The 17,280-nt window shown below is 33.0% G+C and overlaps 1 protein-coding gene across 1 annotated transcript; it reads right to left on the minus strand.

Moving 5' to 3' along the window:
- Nucleotides 1-1,643: 1,643 nt before the first annotated feature.
- On the minus strand, nt 1,644-17,077 carry LOTGIDRAFT_52339 (hypothetical protein; the record flags this gene model as incomplete). The annotated part of the gene is made up of 2 exons (XM_009068958.1): nt 1,644-1,764; nt 16,152-17,077. Coding segments are annotated over 2 exons (1,047 nt in total), but the record flags the coding sequence as incomplete, so codon positions are not given.
- Nucleotides 17,078-17,280: the final 203 nt, after the last annotated feature.

A 17,280-nucleotide genomic window follows, 5' to 3' on the forward strand; every position in this document is an offset into this window, starting at 1 on the left:
TAATTATTCGCCAATCTGTATTTGCGGATGATGTAGTTTTTTTTTCTACTAGTACAATACAAAAGTTAACAGATTTACATATTTCAGTACTGCTTCTTACACATTAAATATTCAATAAATTAACTAACTAAATTTAAAACAGAACGCAGTAGAAACACAGTAGTGTAGAATAGAATCGTACCAGTAGCGGAGCCAAAGGGGGACAGAGGGGGCACCCGCGGATATAAACCTGGCTCCGCCTCTGAATCATATTTTAACATTATAATATTACTATTACAGATTACTCTCTTCATACAATCTGCGCAAGTCCAGTCGCAAGTACGTCTACGTGTTAAATGTTCTAAATAAACTGAAAACGACTTTGAACTATTTCTTATTGTAAAACGTTTGAGCATATTATCGCATATTTCATACGCTGTAATACGTTACCAGTAAGTTCCGCTCGTTATGTATATCTTTGGTTGGCACAGAATTCAGGTCGGTTACTGATTCATTGAACGTTTCAGTGGCGGAGCCAGGTTTACGTCTGAAGGGGGCGAAAAAGGGGGTTATAAGATTTTTGCCCGAAAAACATGCTTTCGGGGCTGCGAGGGGGGGGGGGGCGGTGCCCCCTCTGCTCCCGTTTGGCTCCGCCACTAGAACTTTTGCGAGCGTATGCGACTAATTTCAGTTTTTTCTATAGCAATAAATAAGCTGATGCTATACGTTAAGGTGTGACAGGGCCATTATGTAAAGAAAATGTCTCTGAGGTAAAAACTATGATGACATCACAGACATCAAAAGAGAATAAATATACGACAAATACAATAAACATGCCACATAAATATCCAACTATTATGAACGATTCTATAATCTAGACCTAAGTAGGCAAAACACTGATATCCTTCTACCATTTCAATTAACTCTTCCTATCACAAGTCTTATTTTTTTCTGATTAACTCCACTGGATGCCATCAGCTTTAAGTCTGTTTGGATTCCACGCTTGTTTTAGTACTGGTTCTTATATAACTGTGCTGGATGTCAATCTTTCTTCGGTTTAGCGGCTTAAAAAGCGTTTTCTTCACTAAAAATAACTTAAGGGTTTCATTTTTAAAATAGAACACTTGATTCTTTTACATGTTAATCTCCCATCACAACGGAACTGTATGGCGTCTCAATCAAGGCAGATATTTTTCTATATGTCACAAAGTGCTTGTGTCAAGTGTGCCAAGATGTCTATGATTTCTTAACACATCCAATAATTAAATTTCCTGCTTCATGCAACACTCATCGTCAGAAATATCAGTTACCAACAGCATTCCAGGATCCAGTGTTCCGGATCCAGCCTTTAGACCAATATTTTGATCCCATTTTAACTGGGCCTCCCTCACTTCCTCGACTGGACGCTCATGTACACGTGCACGTTTTTTAACATGTGGTGAGCGCGAGTTTTCGTCTGATTTGCTGGACGATCGATCTGATTGAATTGATCTTTGTGGTGAAGCATCACCTGTTCTATCTTTCTTTTTTATGGCGAACAACTGACTGAAAGATTCCATCCTTTTCACTATGGTAGTCCTTGTGTTAAATCTATCCATTTCTATGGACTTGTGTCTTGTATCTGTGTTGGAATGTGACCATGTTTGATTGTGTTTACTGCTGTGGTTGGAGCTATGATTACAGCATGGTAGTAGATGTTTGAGCAAGTTACCACTAAAGGCTAGGTATATCCATGGATTGCAGCAGCTGTTCAGACTGGCCAATATAATCATGATAACTAATGCACTATCTGAAAATACAAATACAAAGTTGGTCATTAAAATAGATTTAATAAAATGATGTTGGGTTGTACAATGTTGGGTATCAAGAGAAAAAAGTCAAGCAAATAATACTTCATCTGAAATTCGGAATGCTAAACATAATTATTTATCAAAATTTATGAAAAAAAAACATACATCTGCGGCACCTTCAAATTACTGTGAGGGTTTGATCAATTTGAATTAACATTTTTTCAAAACTATATACATGTACTCCAAGAAGTGCACAAGTCAATGTTGTCATTTTTTTAGTCAAGAGGTTTAACTAAGTTCATTGAATACATGACGAAGGTATGATGAAACAGAAATGGATTTTACGAGAAAAGAAGCAGTTGATAAACCTTCTTTACCACAGGGATTTAAGTACATACATGTATTTGTTATCACCTACGTGATCCATGGCTGTAAGTTAAGTTTGTGGTACCTTCATCTTAACGAGAGGTTTTCGTGTTAAATTGTTTTAAACTGCCAAATCGACACCGTCTAATTCCCTTTACACTAATTTAAAGATTGATCGTTTCCAGATGATATATCTACAACATGGAAGCAACACGTCCTGCTCTTCTACCTTAAAAGTTAAACTTTGAAGTCAACTTTCCAATGGTATAATAAAGATCAAATATCAAAACAATGCATTTAGAGGTGTTTTGAGAATTAAAAGTGTCAGATATGTAATAACAAATAATAAAAATAAGACATGAAATTGTTGAAGACTACTTCAAATCCTTCTTAAATATGCCTAGGAAACCTGTAAATTGTATATTTATATAAGTAAATAAAAGTCGAATATTTACAGATCCATGAACATTTTTCTGCCTCAACTATTGGCTTATGAACAAGTTATAGAATCAATAAGCATGGTTTTATTTATGATGTCCGGAAATTGAACACAGCAGGGTGGTAAACATGTGTAGCCAGAAAGCTTTATAAAAATTGTTTTCTATTTAAGATTTTATAAATAACTATCGCTAATCGTTAAACTTAAAGTGTCATTCAATCAATATGGTAAAGCCAATGGGAACAAAAGAAGAGGAAATTGCAGTCAAGTTAAGGTTAATTGTTATCTATCAGTAGAAAATGATCGGTTGTATACAGTAATAATAAGAATGGTTACTTCTATTATTTTCTATCAGCTTTCTTAATGTAAGTGTCAGTCATAATATTAGAAACCTGATGATATTTTGATTCCTGTTACTTATCACTTGTTCGCTGTATTATTTATGTGACTTTCCATTATCAAGACTATTATCAAGGTACACCAACGTTTAGGATTAAATTATTTAAACGACCTAGCAATCAGTAGCGTTTCTATGAATTATTAGGTGGAGGTGCCAAGAACGGGCCACAGAATCGTCAAGGTGCTTTATACGTATAAAGAGTTGTCTCTATGACATTAATTAAGTGATTGATCAAACCATACACCTACACAACTCTCTTTTTTTTCGGGCTTGAAATGATTACACTGACGTTCAAGCGAGTTCGAATTGTATCCCCTACTGTAATGGGTGGTATATATCCTAATCAGCCCGTATTTTATAATAAAGGGTCATGATATGTGAATATTTAATGTTTGTAATGTTCAAAAAAGATCCAGTAGTTTTGAATACAAAACGCCCATTATTCAGGGTACAGAATCTCACAACAGAATACAATCTGCTACAAGAATATTTGTTTTTTTCAATGTATTTCGTGACAAATAAGAGTTGGAACCCATCATCATTGTTTTTCTTTTTTATTTTAAATGTAAAACTACTTGGATCTGAAATGCCAAATATAAAGTAATGATGCCGTTATCATTCCCCATATTATATATATTCATAACTCACTGCAGTTTTTATCAGGGAGAAAAAAACTATCATGTTGCTATCTAGCATGCCATAGTATTAATTTACAAGTATATTTCATGTTATACTTCATTCTCAACTATATTGTTAATAGAAATGAGAAGCTAAGCTTTTTAAGGTGACTTTTTATCATATCTTCTTTGATTACATGCTTTGTGAATTTTGTTTCACATTTATTTTTTTAGGGCATATCATATTAATGACGTCAATACAAGTTGATTTATGGAACTAATATACATCTGAAGAGAATTTAACGCTTTCATTATTAGAAGTGGCCTGAAATCAGTTGACAAGAAGGCAGACTTATTACAAACTTATTTATTAGTAAATGTGTAACTATTTAATATCGTTCATGCTACAGTCTAGGCACAGTGTATCCGCGGGTGATTCGGCGAATACTGCCGAATCCGACATGTTTGACATTATGTCAGTAACGTCAGAGATTATATACTCATCTCAAACCAATAGAAGATAAACAGGCAGTCGTTATTTATTTACAGAAATATTGTTAATACGTACATGGTGAATTAGATGGAATAACGTTGTCTTTTTCGGTCGGCATATTTACCTTATAGTCTACTATTGTTACGATCAATTTGCATTTCTTCCAGAACTTCATCCATTATGTCGTTCTTTGATCATCAGGATAATCTTCATGAGCATTATATCAGTTCAATTAATATCGCTATAAGTGGACTTGTTTCCCGTTTGTGTGGCCGCTCATTTGTTTTAATGGAATGGCAGCTGAATAGCTGGATCTCTAAATATAATTGTATAACGCTTTAAAATGATTTCTTTTATTTTATACATCTTCATACTGTCTTGTTATCTAATGCCACATGACAAGGTAGACTAAATGACGCCATTTTGAACGCGATTAATGCTTACTTGACGTTAACCTTTAATATATAAAAAAAACGTGTATATCCTTTTCTGTAATGTCAGCATTTAACCCTTAGACTGCTATCGCAACCCACTTCTTCCTTCTTTTCTCTCAGCTCTGTAAATACTGTGATCATCTTTGACTATAAAATCCATCCTCAAATCAAACACCAATAAGATTGAAATGATACGTATACCGTATCACAATTTGGGTTAAAGGGTGTATTGAAACGAGTCTCAATGAAAGCACTGGCCAAGGTTATAGACGAATAGATAGGCCTATTTAAAATTAGACGTTAGTTATGATTTATGTTGACACGCACACGCACACGCACACTCTGACATAAATATACTGTTTTTGGCGATGGCACCAGTCCTGGCATATTCCTGAAAAAAGTATACACTGAAATCTAACTTAAAAAAATGATTAATCTATTGATAAAACATGATACATTTAAATGAAGAAATATCTACTTTTAGAATAAATAGGCATTGTTCAATGGTTCAAGTCTACCGTGAAAGAAAAAATTGTTCACATTTTGATTAAAGTTGTAAGCTACAACCAAACGTTTTGTGTATACCTGTGTAAATTTATTCTGAGTGGTGTTTAACAATTAAGGAGGCTTTGGCAGCTGTAGAATCAGAATGTCGTTACTAAGGGGATTATCCGATTTTGGTGAATTTTTACACTAATGTTATGAACTTTTGGTTTGGCTTTCAATAACCTCTGCCATCATCAAGACCAAGTTTCCAGAACGTTTTCAACGTTTACGACCGATATTATGATGTCTTACTTACATATTACGTAAGTTAAAATCGACTTAAAATGTTTGTAATAAATCCCTTGTAAAGTTAAGAACAATTATTACATTATTACAATTCTACACTGGAACCTTTCTTTCTTCGTATGTAATAATTTAAACTAGACCTAATAGAAGTAATCGTACCATTTGTTACGTTGTAAAGTAAATAATATGTATATTTTTAGTTTATATATATACAGATCTACTGTAACAATGTAATGTATGTTTTGTGGCAATTAAGAAAGTCTTTTCTAGACAGAAGGAAATTGTAGGAGGTTGTAATGTGATTTATTTCCGTCCTTTACTGATCGATTTCATATCATTGAAAATTTATGTCTTCGGCTTCCTCGTTGTTAAAGGCGAAAGTATTATTTGATAGGGTCTTGTCTGAAGCAGTGCCAATTTCATTTTTACTTCTCTTAGACATACTCGTATCGACTGAGAGGAATTTAGCAAAGTCTGTCCAATTTGTCTTTATTGGGCAACAGAATGATTTATTTGTTGTATTAAAACAACTACAGAGGAGTAAAATTTGAAAATTTGTTGACATGAGCACATTCTGACATTGACGATATTGTACAACAGCAAAAGCATGAAAAAAACTTTCAGATCAACTAAGGACGAAATTTCTAGAGCATTATTTGATGATTGACAAGACATAAGACACTGATAGTTAAATATGATGAACAGAACAGACGTGTCTCTGATATTATGACGGAGATATTTAATGATATTGAATGACAAGTAAGATTGTTATTACCGTCTCGTTAAAAGATCAAAATATTTGATATACATGTAGTTATAATTGACTGATGGATGGCGTGTCTAGTCTCTAAGTCAAATCAGCCAGAAATTCCACGATACATGATACTTAATAAGACATTATTGAAAAATAATTAATGGCTTTTGTGTGATTTATATGATGGAAATAGAAGTGAAATTTCTCCTATCTCACTTTGAAATTGAGGGCTAATGAATATATTTACATAACATATTTCCTCTACGATATAACGCTTCTTTAATCACAAATAACTGATTTGGGATAACAGTCAATCAAATGAGCATTGACACAATTCCTTCAAAGATTGTTCCAGTAAGGTCAGAGACCAGTTTTATTATGTCAAAATGAATAAAACATGGTTAAATCAAAATTGTCATCAGACATAGTCTCCAGATGGATTAAACATTATCTTTATTAATATGAACATTCTTCGAAAAATCAATACTTGAATTCTATTGATCATAAATATAAACCCTTGTTATTGACTGTTTTTCATGCTTATATTTGTTTTTACTTTTTAAACTCAATAAAACAACAAAGATCACATTGATTTACAGTATTTCACTACAAACCTTGGTTCAAATATGCTTTGATTGATAACAAAAATGTACAGGTTTTTGACCTTGTAACGCAGGAGATATTTTTAATAAAGATTTTAGACAACCTCCAATCTCAACTTCCAACTAAACCCGATTTGTCGGATTATGATATTATAAAAAATGGGATTTCATTGGCCATATTAGAAAAAAAGACTTCCATAATATTTATTGAGGAAAATCGGACAATTGTTTAAATCACAATCAATAAGTAAACCTCTGCATGTCGACTAAATCGATAAGAAACATTGTGGTAGACATGAAATGGGCCCAATGACTATCATGCATCAGTATCATTCAAAATGGAAATTAATGTCAAAACTGAAAGTGTAAACATCCTCTGTCCAGCTAATACTCCTTGAGTAAAATATATAGTTTCTTTCTATAAAAAATGAAAATAAAATTTAATTATTTTAAGATGCTTAGGATTCCTTTAGTTTTATAAAGAAAGCCAATCTGGGAAAAGAACCCACTACCCATGCAAATAACACTATTGTATAACTAGTCCTATAACCTTGCTTGTTACACCTTTCCTCTTGCTTACCTTCAGTAACGTAATTAACGATAATATCATACATATTAAGCATTTGTTGGAAACTAATTACAGTTTCGTTAGATTTTTTTTCAAAAGTGTCATCAATTTGTGTTTTATAAAAATTTGTATCCTTTATTAGAAATATGTTCAAGTGATCACACGATGCCGCACTTCGATTCGGCTTCCCTTTCGGAGAGTCCACATAGCTTTATATTCTTTATTTCGGGAACAAACATCAAGTTCCAGTTAATAATGGATCCATATGTTTTTCAATAAAATAATAAATAAACTTCAATCTCATTTTCAATTTGTATGCTTTTTTTTTTTTATATAAAAATGCATTTTCCATACAAAATCCATTATTAACATATCAGGCGATACAACGATGACATTTATTTATCTTATTAATATTAATATTTGATCTCTTTAATACTAACAAGACATTAAGGTTAAGATAATGTATAACAACTTGGTTTCCAAGCCAGTGATACCGCGACTGACATAGAGAAGTGTCTTGTTCGGTACACCATAGATTGTTCCCTTCCAGTCGTCATCAGAATGAGACAGGACAATTACGAAATATATCAGCTTAGAGAGGGTAAGAAAATCACATATATTGTTGGAGAAATGTGGAGAAAGTCGTCTTCGAGTCAATGTTCCCCGGGATAGTGAAATATATCAGCTTAGAGAGGGTAAGAAAATCACATATATTGTTGGAGAAATGTGGAGAAAGTCGTCTTCGAGTCAATGTTCCCCGGGATAGTGAAATATATCAGCTTAGAGAGGGTAAGAAAATCACATATATTGTTGGGGAAATGTGGAGAAAGTCGTCTTCGAGTCAATGTTCCCCGGGATAGTGAAATATATCAGCTTAGAGAGGGTAAGAAAATCACATATATTGTTGGAGAAATGTGGAGAAAGTCGTCTTCGAGTCAATGTTCCCCGGGATAGTGAAATATATCAGCTTAGAGAGGGTAAGAAAATCACATATATTGTTGGAGAAATGTGGAGAAAGTCGTCTTCGAGTCAATGTTCCCCGGTAAAGTGAAATATATCAGCTTAGAGAGGGTAAGAAAATCACATATATTGTTGGAGAAATGTGGAGAAAGTCGTCTTCGAGTCAATGTTCCCCGGTATAGTTTTCCAGATCTTCTTACTCTTTAATACGTCTGATTGTCGTACAGTTGGACTTTCTTGAATTAATCTCTACCAGCAAGGGAAGAAAATATTTACATCCTATGCGCACTGAGTACGCCTATTTTTTTTTTAAAAAAAAAAACGTTTCCGAGCCATTGCGAGATTCATAATGATACCAACGAAAGAATACCGATATAAAGAAACTAATACAAATAATAAAAATTTAATCAGGATTAATGTTTCATGTTAATTCATAAAATAGTCAAAGTCTAACCGACCAATATACATATGATTACATAAACGTCATTGTTCAAGCCATTCGAGTTATTGTGAGTTATTAAAAGCGTTTGATTGGACACATTGTAGTATCAACCAATCAAAAACGCCTGATAGAATTCAAACGTGGCTGGAATCTCTACATCCGAGATGAAATGTGGCTTACTCTGTATCTAAAGGATATTAAAAACCAACACGAATAATTCATCCTTTTAACTGGATGGAAATTGCAGTTGATAAGCCTACAGACATAGACAATGTAACACAACACAAATCTAAAAGTTTAAATATATATGAAAACAACCTTCTTTGAAATTATGAACAGTAACCTAAAGACAGGAAAACTATAAAAAGTTTAAAGAAATAGCTAGACAGTCAAGGTAACATCATGTAGCCCACATGTTACTTTGTAAATTAAAACGGTCTGCAATCATACGACCTATGATATTTCATTTTACCATCGGGTCCTATTCATTTGAAAACGGTTTAGAAATATTTGTTAGTTTTTCTTGCCTTGTGTTTAAAAGTATTTTTTAAAGTACATTGTTTTCTTTATTAGAAACAAAGTTTCTTGATCAGCAAGTAAAGGGTATACTATCTCTAAGGATGACCAAAATATTGAAATTGTTGGCCAAAATGTGTCTTTGTTCATCAGTGGACAAAACTATACGACAGAATCCCTCTAATACCCAATAAATCCATTAAACTAATCCAACAAATGTGTCTACTTAAGGTTACCAGCGTTGCTGATTTTCTATGTTCTTATCAAGAGTGAGAAACAAAACTATGGGGTAAACGAGACTATTAACTATGGGGTAAATGAAACTATGAACCATGGAGTAAATGAGACTATTAACTATGGGGTAAATGAAACTATGAACTATGGGGTAAACGAGACTATTAACTATGGGGTAAACGGGACTATTAACTATGGGGTAAACGAGACTATTAACTAATGGATAAATGAAACTATGAACTATGGGGTAAATGAAACTATGAACCATGGGGTAAACGAGACTATTAACTATGGGATAAATGAAACTATGAACTATGGGGTAAACGAGACTATTAACTATGGGGTAAAAGAGACTATTAACTATGGGGTAAACGAGACTATTAACTATGGGGTAAATAAAACTATGAACTATGGGGTAAACGAGATTGTTAACTATGGGGTAAATGAAACTATGAACTATGGGGTAAACGAGACTATTAACTATGGGGTAAATGAAACTATGAACTATGGGGTAAATGAAACTATGAACCATGGGATAAACGAGACTATGAACTATGGGGTAAACGAGACTATTAACTATGAGTTAATGATCAACTTTAGAACTGGAAAATTGAAACAACCAATGGTGAATTTGTTTTATAGAAATATGATGTGAAGATTGAACAAACAGTTGAATGGATAGAGACAGTACCAAAAAAACATGAAACATCAAAATGTTCCTTACGGCCTTAATAATGGTTTATTAAAATCAGACATTCACTTAGAACAACTGTCAATTCTATTGACGCTCAATTGATCGCAATCGAAACTCTGATGATGCCTGACATTTCAATACTAAAACCATTAATAAACACTTCCCAAGGGAGTCAGATTCCTCCAATATATAAGCATTATGTTATATATTGCTTATTATTTGAAATACGTGTTCTAAAATGTCTATTGAAAGTTAATGACATGTCTTGTATATAATAGAGCTAAATCACTTAGAAAGTTATCAAATATTCAAAATTCTATGATAATATTTTATTAGTGGACTAAAAGTAATATCAAAGATGTTTCCTTGCATTATCAATTAAACATCATGTCCTAACGATAATGCGTTTCTTCCAAAAGCTCTTTATTGGGACGGTTGGGTTCGAAACGGGGATAGGGTTTCCATTAACATTCATTAGTGATTAAAGGGGCAGTACCAAACACGTCGTAATTTATGCTATTTATATCTATGTTTTTCTTGAGTACACTGAATCTGTTTTACAATGGTTAATTAGAGCGTTCTAATTGTTAAGTAAGCAGCTTCGACAATTTTTGGTGTGGAGCCTCATAAAGACTCGATATTATTAGTTGAAACCTTAAGAATACCTAGGAGAACAAATTTCTTAAAAATTGAATTTAAATCTATACAGTAAATACACTAACCAAAAAGCACAACGAACTTTAAAAGTTTAAATAATCATTTTAAATATTTTTGGCTTTAAAAAATTAACGGTGGTATATTTTTATTTTTCGGGGAAGGGAGGGTTTGATTCTCCCAAATGTATAGACCTATGGTGGAGCAAATGCTTTATTGAGAAATTGGGATAAAGGGTCTGGATTTTGGGCTTTCTTCTCTTCTGATCTGAAATCAGAAAAAATAAAAACTTGCCCAAGGAATTTTGAAGCAAATAAACTTGGATTCTTCCTTCTGTACCGAGGTGACGGTGGCTTATTCTTTAAAACGCTGTTTCCGTAGAATTGTTAGTAAATTCTTCTTTAAATCGTGTCTTTTGTAGAGTTGTTGATGCTGATGGGTTCTAAAACAGTTTTTCTGTAGAGTTCTTAATAAATTCTTCTTTGCAACAAATCTTCTGTAGACGGTCTATTCTGTAATAGAATTCTACCGTAGAGTTGTTGATAAGCTCATCTTTGAAATACTTCTTATGTTAAGGTGTTGATAATCTGTGCTTTGAAATAATTCTTCTATATACTTGTTGATAGGTTCTTCTCTGAACACCTCTACTTTAGAGACTTGTTGATGATTCATTTCTAAAACACTTCTTCTGTAAACCTCTTCTTTGAAATAATTCTTCAGTGTAATTGTCGATAGGCTGTTCGATAAAACACTTCTTCATTAGAGACTTGTTTGTGATTCATTTCTAAAACACTTTTTTCTTTGGAGTTCTTAGTTGTTTCATTTATAAAACATTTCTTATGTATAGAATTGTTGGTGATTCACTTCTAAAACATTTCTTCCATAGTGTTGTTGATAGGTTCTTCTATAAAACATTTCTTATGTATAGAATTGTTGGTGATTCACTTCTAAAACATTTCTTCCATAGAGTTGTTGATAGGTTCTTCTATAAAACATTTCTTCCATAGTGTTGTTGATAGGTTCTTCTATAAAACATTTCTTCCATAGTGTTGTTGATAGGTTCTTCTATAAAACATTTCTTCCCTAGTGTTGTTGATAGGTTCTTCTATAAAACATTTCTTATGTATAGAGTTGTTGATGATTCACTTCTAAAACATTTCTTCCATAGAGTTGTTGATAGGTTCTTCTATAAAACATTTCTTCCATAGTGTTGTTGATAGGTTCTTCTATAAAACATTTCGTATGTAGAGAATTGTTGGTGATTCACTTCTAAAACATTTCTTCCATAGTGTTGTTGATAGGTTCTTCTATAAAACATTTCTTATGTATAGAATTGTTGGTGATTCACTTCTAAAACATTTCTTCCATAGTGTTGTTGATAGGTTCTTCTATAAAACATTTCTTATGTATAGAGTTGTTGATAGGTTCTTCTATAAAACATTTCTTCCGTAGTGTTGTTGATAGGTTCTTCTATAAAACATTTCTTCCATAGTGTTGTTGATAGGTTCTTCCATAAAACATTTCTTATGTAGAGAATTGTTGGTGATTCATTTCTAAAACATTTCTTCCATAGAGTTGTTGATAGGTTCTTCTATAAAACATTTCTTATGTATGGAGTTGTTGGTGATTCACTTCTAAAACATTTCTTCCATAGTGTTGTTGATAGGTTCTTCTATAAAACATTTCTTATGTATAGAATTGTTGATGATTCACTTCTAAAACATTTCTTCCATAGTGTTGTTGGTAGGTTCTTCTATAAAACATTTCTTATGTATAGAGTTGTTGATAGGTTCTTCTATAAAACATTTCTTCCATGTATAGAGTTGTTGATAGGTTCTTCTATAAAACATTTCTTCCATAGTGTTGTTGGTAGGTTCTTCTATAAAACATTTCTTCCATAGTGTTGTTGATAGGTTCTTCTATAAAACATTTTTTATGTATAGAGTTGTTGATAGGTTCTTCTATAAAACATTTCTTATGTATAGAGTTGTTGATAGGTTCTTCTATAAAACATTTCTTCTGTATATTTGTTAATGGGCTTTTCACAAGAGAGGCATTTCTGCAGAACTATTGTTGCTTTCGTCTTCTGTATTGATATTGATCTATTGTCATCTTTAGCCTGTATCTAATAGACAGGTTTTAACATTCATCTTCATCAAAATATATTTGCCACACGACATCACATTTAATAGTTACTTTATGTTTGCTGTAACGTTGAAGAAAAAGCTTTCTTATTCAGCTAATGGGAAGATGATACCAACCTGTCTATACAGCTTTTGAATAACGATATGAGATTTGTATCTTTCTTACTTTTCATCGACCAACTCTTTGTCATCATACACGTTTGGTTTCATTGCTATTTATTCGCCTTCTTGGTACGGAAAAGGAGCAATTAGTCAATTCCGTTGGATTAGCAAAGTGCAGCATACTATCGACCCTGTCCGTCCATTGGTCCGACAGCATTTCTATTTGACCTGATTAATATTAATAATATTTTGTTCTGTTAATAAGTAATTAAATGATATAAAGCTTTCTTGAACAATTTTCACAGAAAAATAAAGTCAAACATCAAATTATTACTCTTAATGAAACAAGTTATTATTGGTTGTGGACCAATTACCACTAAATTAATAACATTATTACGGTAGCTTCGTCATAAACTCATTTATTCTATTGTACTCAAGATTGTAAAGGGAATTTAACATAAGACACATTTAATACAACAGATAGGTTATTAAGGGCAATACAAAGTATATTTTTGACATCTTAATATCTGAAATCCCCTGTAGTCAACCTATCCCAAATTTTGATATATACCTTTGAGGTCTCTTAATCAAAAATAATTGATAACATAGAGTTTTGGAGTTTCAGTCGATCAGTTTCTTTTTATATAAATAAATATAGACCCACCTAACATTGATTTAGACTTGACGCGGCCTTAATTTATGGAGCAGTATGATTTTGTTGATAATATAAACATTGGGTGAATTTTTTTCAATAGGGTTCGACTAATAATTGCTTTTAGTTCATTATCGAAGTGTTATTTTTTAATCGAATTTTATCTTTATAACTTGTTATTTTAATATTCTCAATCTATTGTGTATAAAATGCAATTATATATTATTCATTGTTATGTATTGAAATCCAATCTTATATGGGTTATAAATATACCTTTCATCGGTATTAGAGCTTTATATTGGGATTTCTTTGAAACATATCATTCTATTCTGCATTTTTTCTGGGGGTAGTATCCCCTTAGGGCCTGTGAATTTGGTTCAACCAGACCCTATGGTAGTTGAGCCACTGAAAGTCAAAATATTATGTTTCACGCCCCTTTTAATGGTTATTCTTTCATAGAGATAAGTAAAATCTGCATATGATAATGTTGACAATGACCTAAATACTAAGACCTTCGTCACTTCAATTGAATCCATTCGATTCATTTGTTCAAAGTAACATAGATCATTCAAAGGGAGCTCTAACGGCTGGACAATCATCTATTAAGACGACTATTTCCCTTTAAACTTTTCGAGCATGATCAAATACGCGGGGCAATACACTTGAACGTTATGGGGGCCAATCGTATTCAGAATTAGATGCTATGTACTTATGTCTAATATATACGACACGATACATCTGTGCAATGTTCAATTTTGTCTTTGAACATTGCACAGATGTATCGTATCGTATGTATTAGACATAAGTACATAGCATCTAATTCTGAATACGATTGACCTCCATAGAACGTACGTTGTCAGATATTTTAGTAATGTGCTGAAACCTCGAAACTTAAGGTTATTCTAGGGGCTGGCCCACTACTGTACATTACTCGGTGTGATTATTTTATTATGTTAACTTACTCATGCAAATATCAACTTGTCACAACCTAGTGTTTACCTGACTCTCTTTCTCTGATATATATCATTAGTTGTTAAACAGAAAACTGTTTAAAATTGTCCAGAATAAACACCATAATTAAAAGAGAGAACGAAATAATGAATGTTTAGCAATATTTTGGGCAAAACTATGCCAACTAGTGTACTAGGTTACTTTAAAGTAGGACATTGTAAAGTAAACGTCATTAAATGATTAATTGATGCAGACGATTCCTTGAAGAGTAACACAATCAAAAGGCAATTAACATTCTAAATCGCCCATGTTATACATTAAGCGAAAGTAACGAGTAGCAATTTAAATCTGTAGCTTTCAAAAACATAAGCGTGCTTTCGTTCGTAAAATCAAGAAAGCAGCACGTTAGACCGAAATAACTGTCTCTATCCCTGCCTCTGATAGCTATTTGGACAGGCTGTAGGCTGGTGTAGGTACAGAAAAAAAAGTCCTGTTAAATGGGCACATTCCGAATCTTTGCAGATGCGAGGGGTTTTAAAACTATTAAGATCTGCAAAAACCAGGTATATTTTGAAAGATGGATATTTCAGTCATACCCTCATTTTCTCCCTACACCATTTATGTCATGTCTCCGGTTCCATCAAAGTTTTTTTACAATCATCGTAAAGGTTATTTAATATTTAATATTATATATAATATTAATATTATAATTTAATATTGGAAAAAACGCACCTTTGATCGTGTGGAAAACCCCCATTTAACAAGGACTTTTTTCTGACTCTACTCCAGCTGACAACTGTCAAAATTTCCATCAGAGGCTGGAATAGAGGTAATGTTTCGGACTAGGAATACGTGGGAGGTGAATGTAAATCATAATGAACATTATTTTGGTTAGTTATGTAATCAGGACTATTTCGTGATACGGGTGTGAAATAAAAGAATCATTTTGAAATATTTGAAATATCTTGGTATATTTAACATTTAGATATTCTATTGTTCATCTAGTTGCTAGTTAAAATTACCACTCGAAACCAAACTGCTCACTAATTCAAAACAAGTGGTTGTCTAGCAAGATACGCCCACTTTCCTGATACATTTAAAATAAATCTGACATAAACTGTCACCTCCATCCCGTTCACAAGCCAACAAGTCAAGAGCAATAACTCAAATTCGTTGATCAAAAAATTGTCAAATTCAACCTTGACTAAGATCTCATCATTATAAATGTTCACACCAAATTTCATGTATATCGGATGAAAACTGTAGTCCTTATTTTGTTCACAAACAAATTTTGACGCCTTTTTTTTGTAATTCAAGGCCAATAACTCAAAAATCGTTCATCGAGAGATCGTAAAAGTCAAACTTGTCCAAGATCTTATCAAAACAAATGATCACACCAAATTTTATGAAGATTAGATAAAAACTGTAGTCTCCATTGCGTTCACAAGCCAATTGTGAACGGACAGGGGCGACGACAATATACGACCACAATATTATGTGGGCGTATAATGATCAATATTTGATTTTATTATGTTCTGGTAATGTTCTTTTTTTTTAAAAGGAAATACTTACTATCAGCTGCAGTTTCATCAAACAACCACCAAAACTGTGACACAAAAAATGGCGACCAGCATACAATGTAGGCTAATATGACCACAAATGTTAATTTTATTGTCTTTAATTTCGCCTTAGAAAATCCTTTCGCGGAATGAGTTCGTGGATATGGGTTACTTTTGTTAGTGTGATTTCTCCTCCGATTTGTTTTGTCTTTCTTTTGGTTACCACTTCCGGTATTGCAGGTGCTGTACGAATCTACTTCATACACTAATTGGCACTTGACGCCATTTTCTTCCTTTTTCGCAACATTTGTTTGAGTAAACCTGTGTTTTCTCCAGATAGTATAACAAATGGCCCCGTAACAGAAAATTAGAATCAGAAGTGGTATGAAGTAAACGGTGACTGTGAAGGCAATAACGTACATTTCCAAAACCCAGGGTGGGTCGAAATGAACCCAGCAATCCATCTCATCACTACCCAGTTGGGTAGCCTGATATTTAAAAAGTAATATCTGGGGAAAACTGAGAATTCCAGATATTACGTAAGCACCAATTACCATAAAGTTCGCCGTTTTGTTGGTCCAAGTATGAGTGGATAACGGATGACAGATGGCACGGTAACGATCTATGGCAGTCATAACCAAAACATAGGTGGACAGATACATTACAAACACTTGCATGTACTTGACAAACCTACACAGAAAGTCTCCACCTTCAAAACGGAATGTTATATCCCAGATCAGTTGGGGTAACACATTGAAAAAAGCGACAAGTAAGTCTGCAATACTTAAATGCATGATAAACATATGCATTCGGGAACGCACCTTCCGTCCACGGGCTAATGCGATCAGTACACAAATATTTCCAAATATTGCAAGAAACAGTATAACTGATTGAATGGCAATTTCCGCTTTGGCTAAATCTTCATTTCGACCAGAATGATTAGAACCGGAAGTTGTTGAATTCACGTTCACTTCCATCACATTTAACTGCAGAGTCACATTTCCTAAAATTTTATCCATGACTGTGATTAGAGCTTCAACTTTCACTGAAATAAAAACAAAGTTTTAAAGTAGCCATACGAGATAAAATTTCATCAAAAACCTTGTTTTGAGCAAATTTGATTTCAACCACAAACATT

Source organism: Lottia gigantea (assembly GCF_000327385.1).
Source record: "Lottia gigantea unplaced genomic scaffold LOTGIsca_97, whole genome shotgun sequence".
In the NCBI taxonomy this organism is placed as follows: domain Eukaryota; kingdom Metazoa; phylum Mollusca; class Gastropoda; family Lottiidae; genus Lottia; species Lottia gigantea.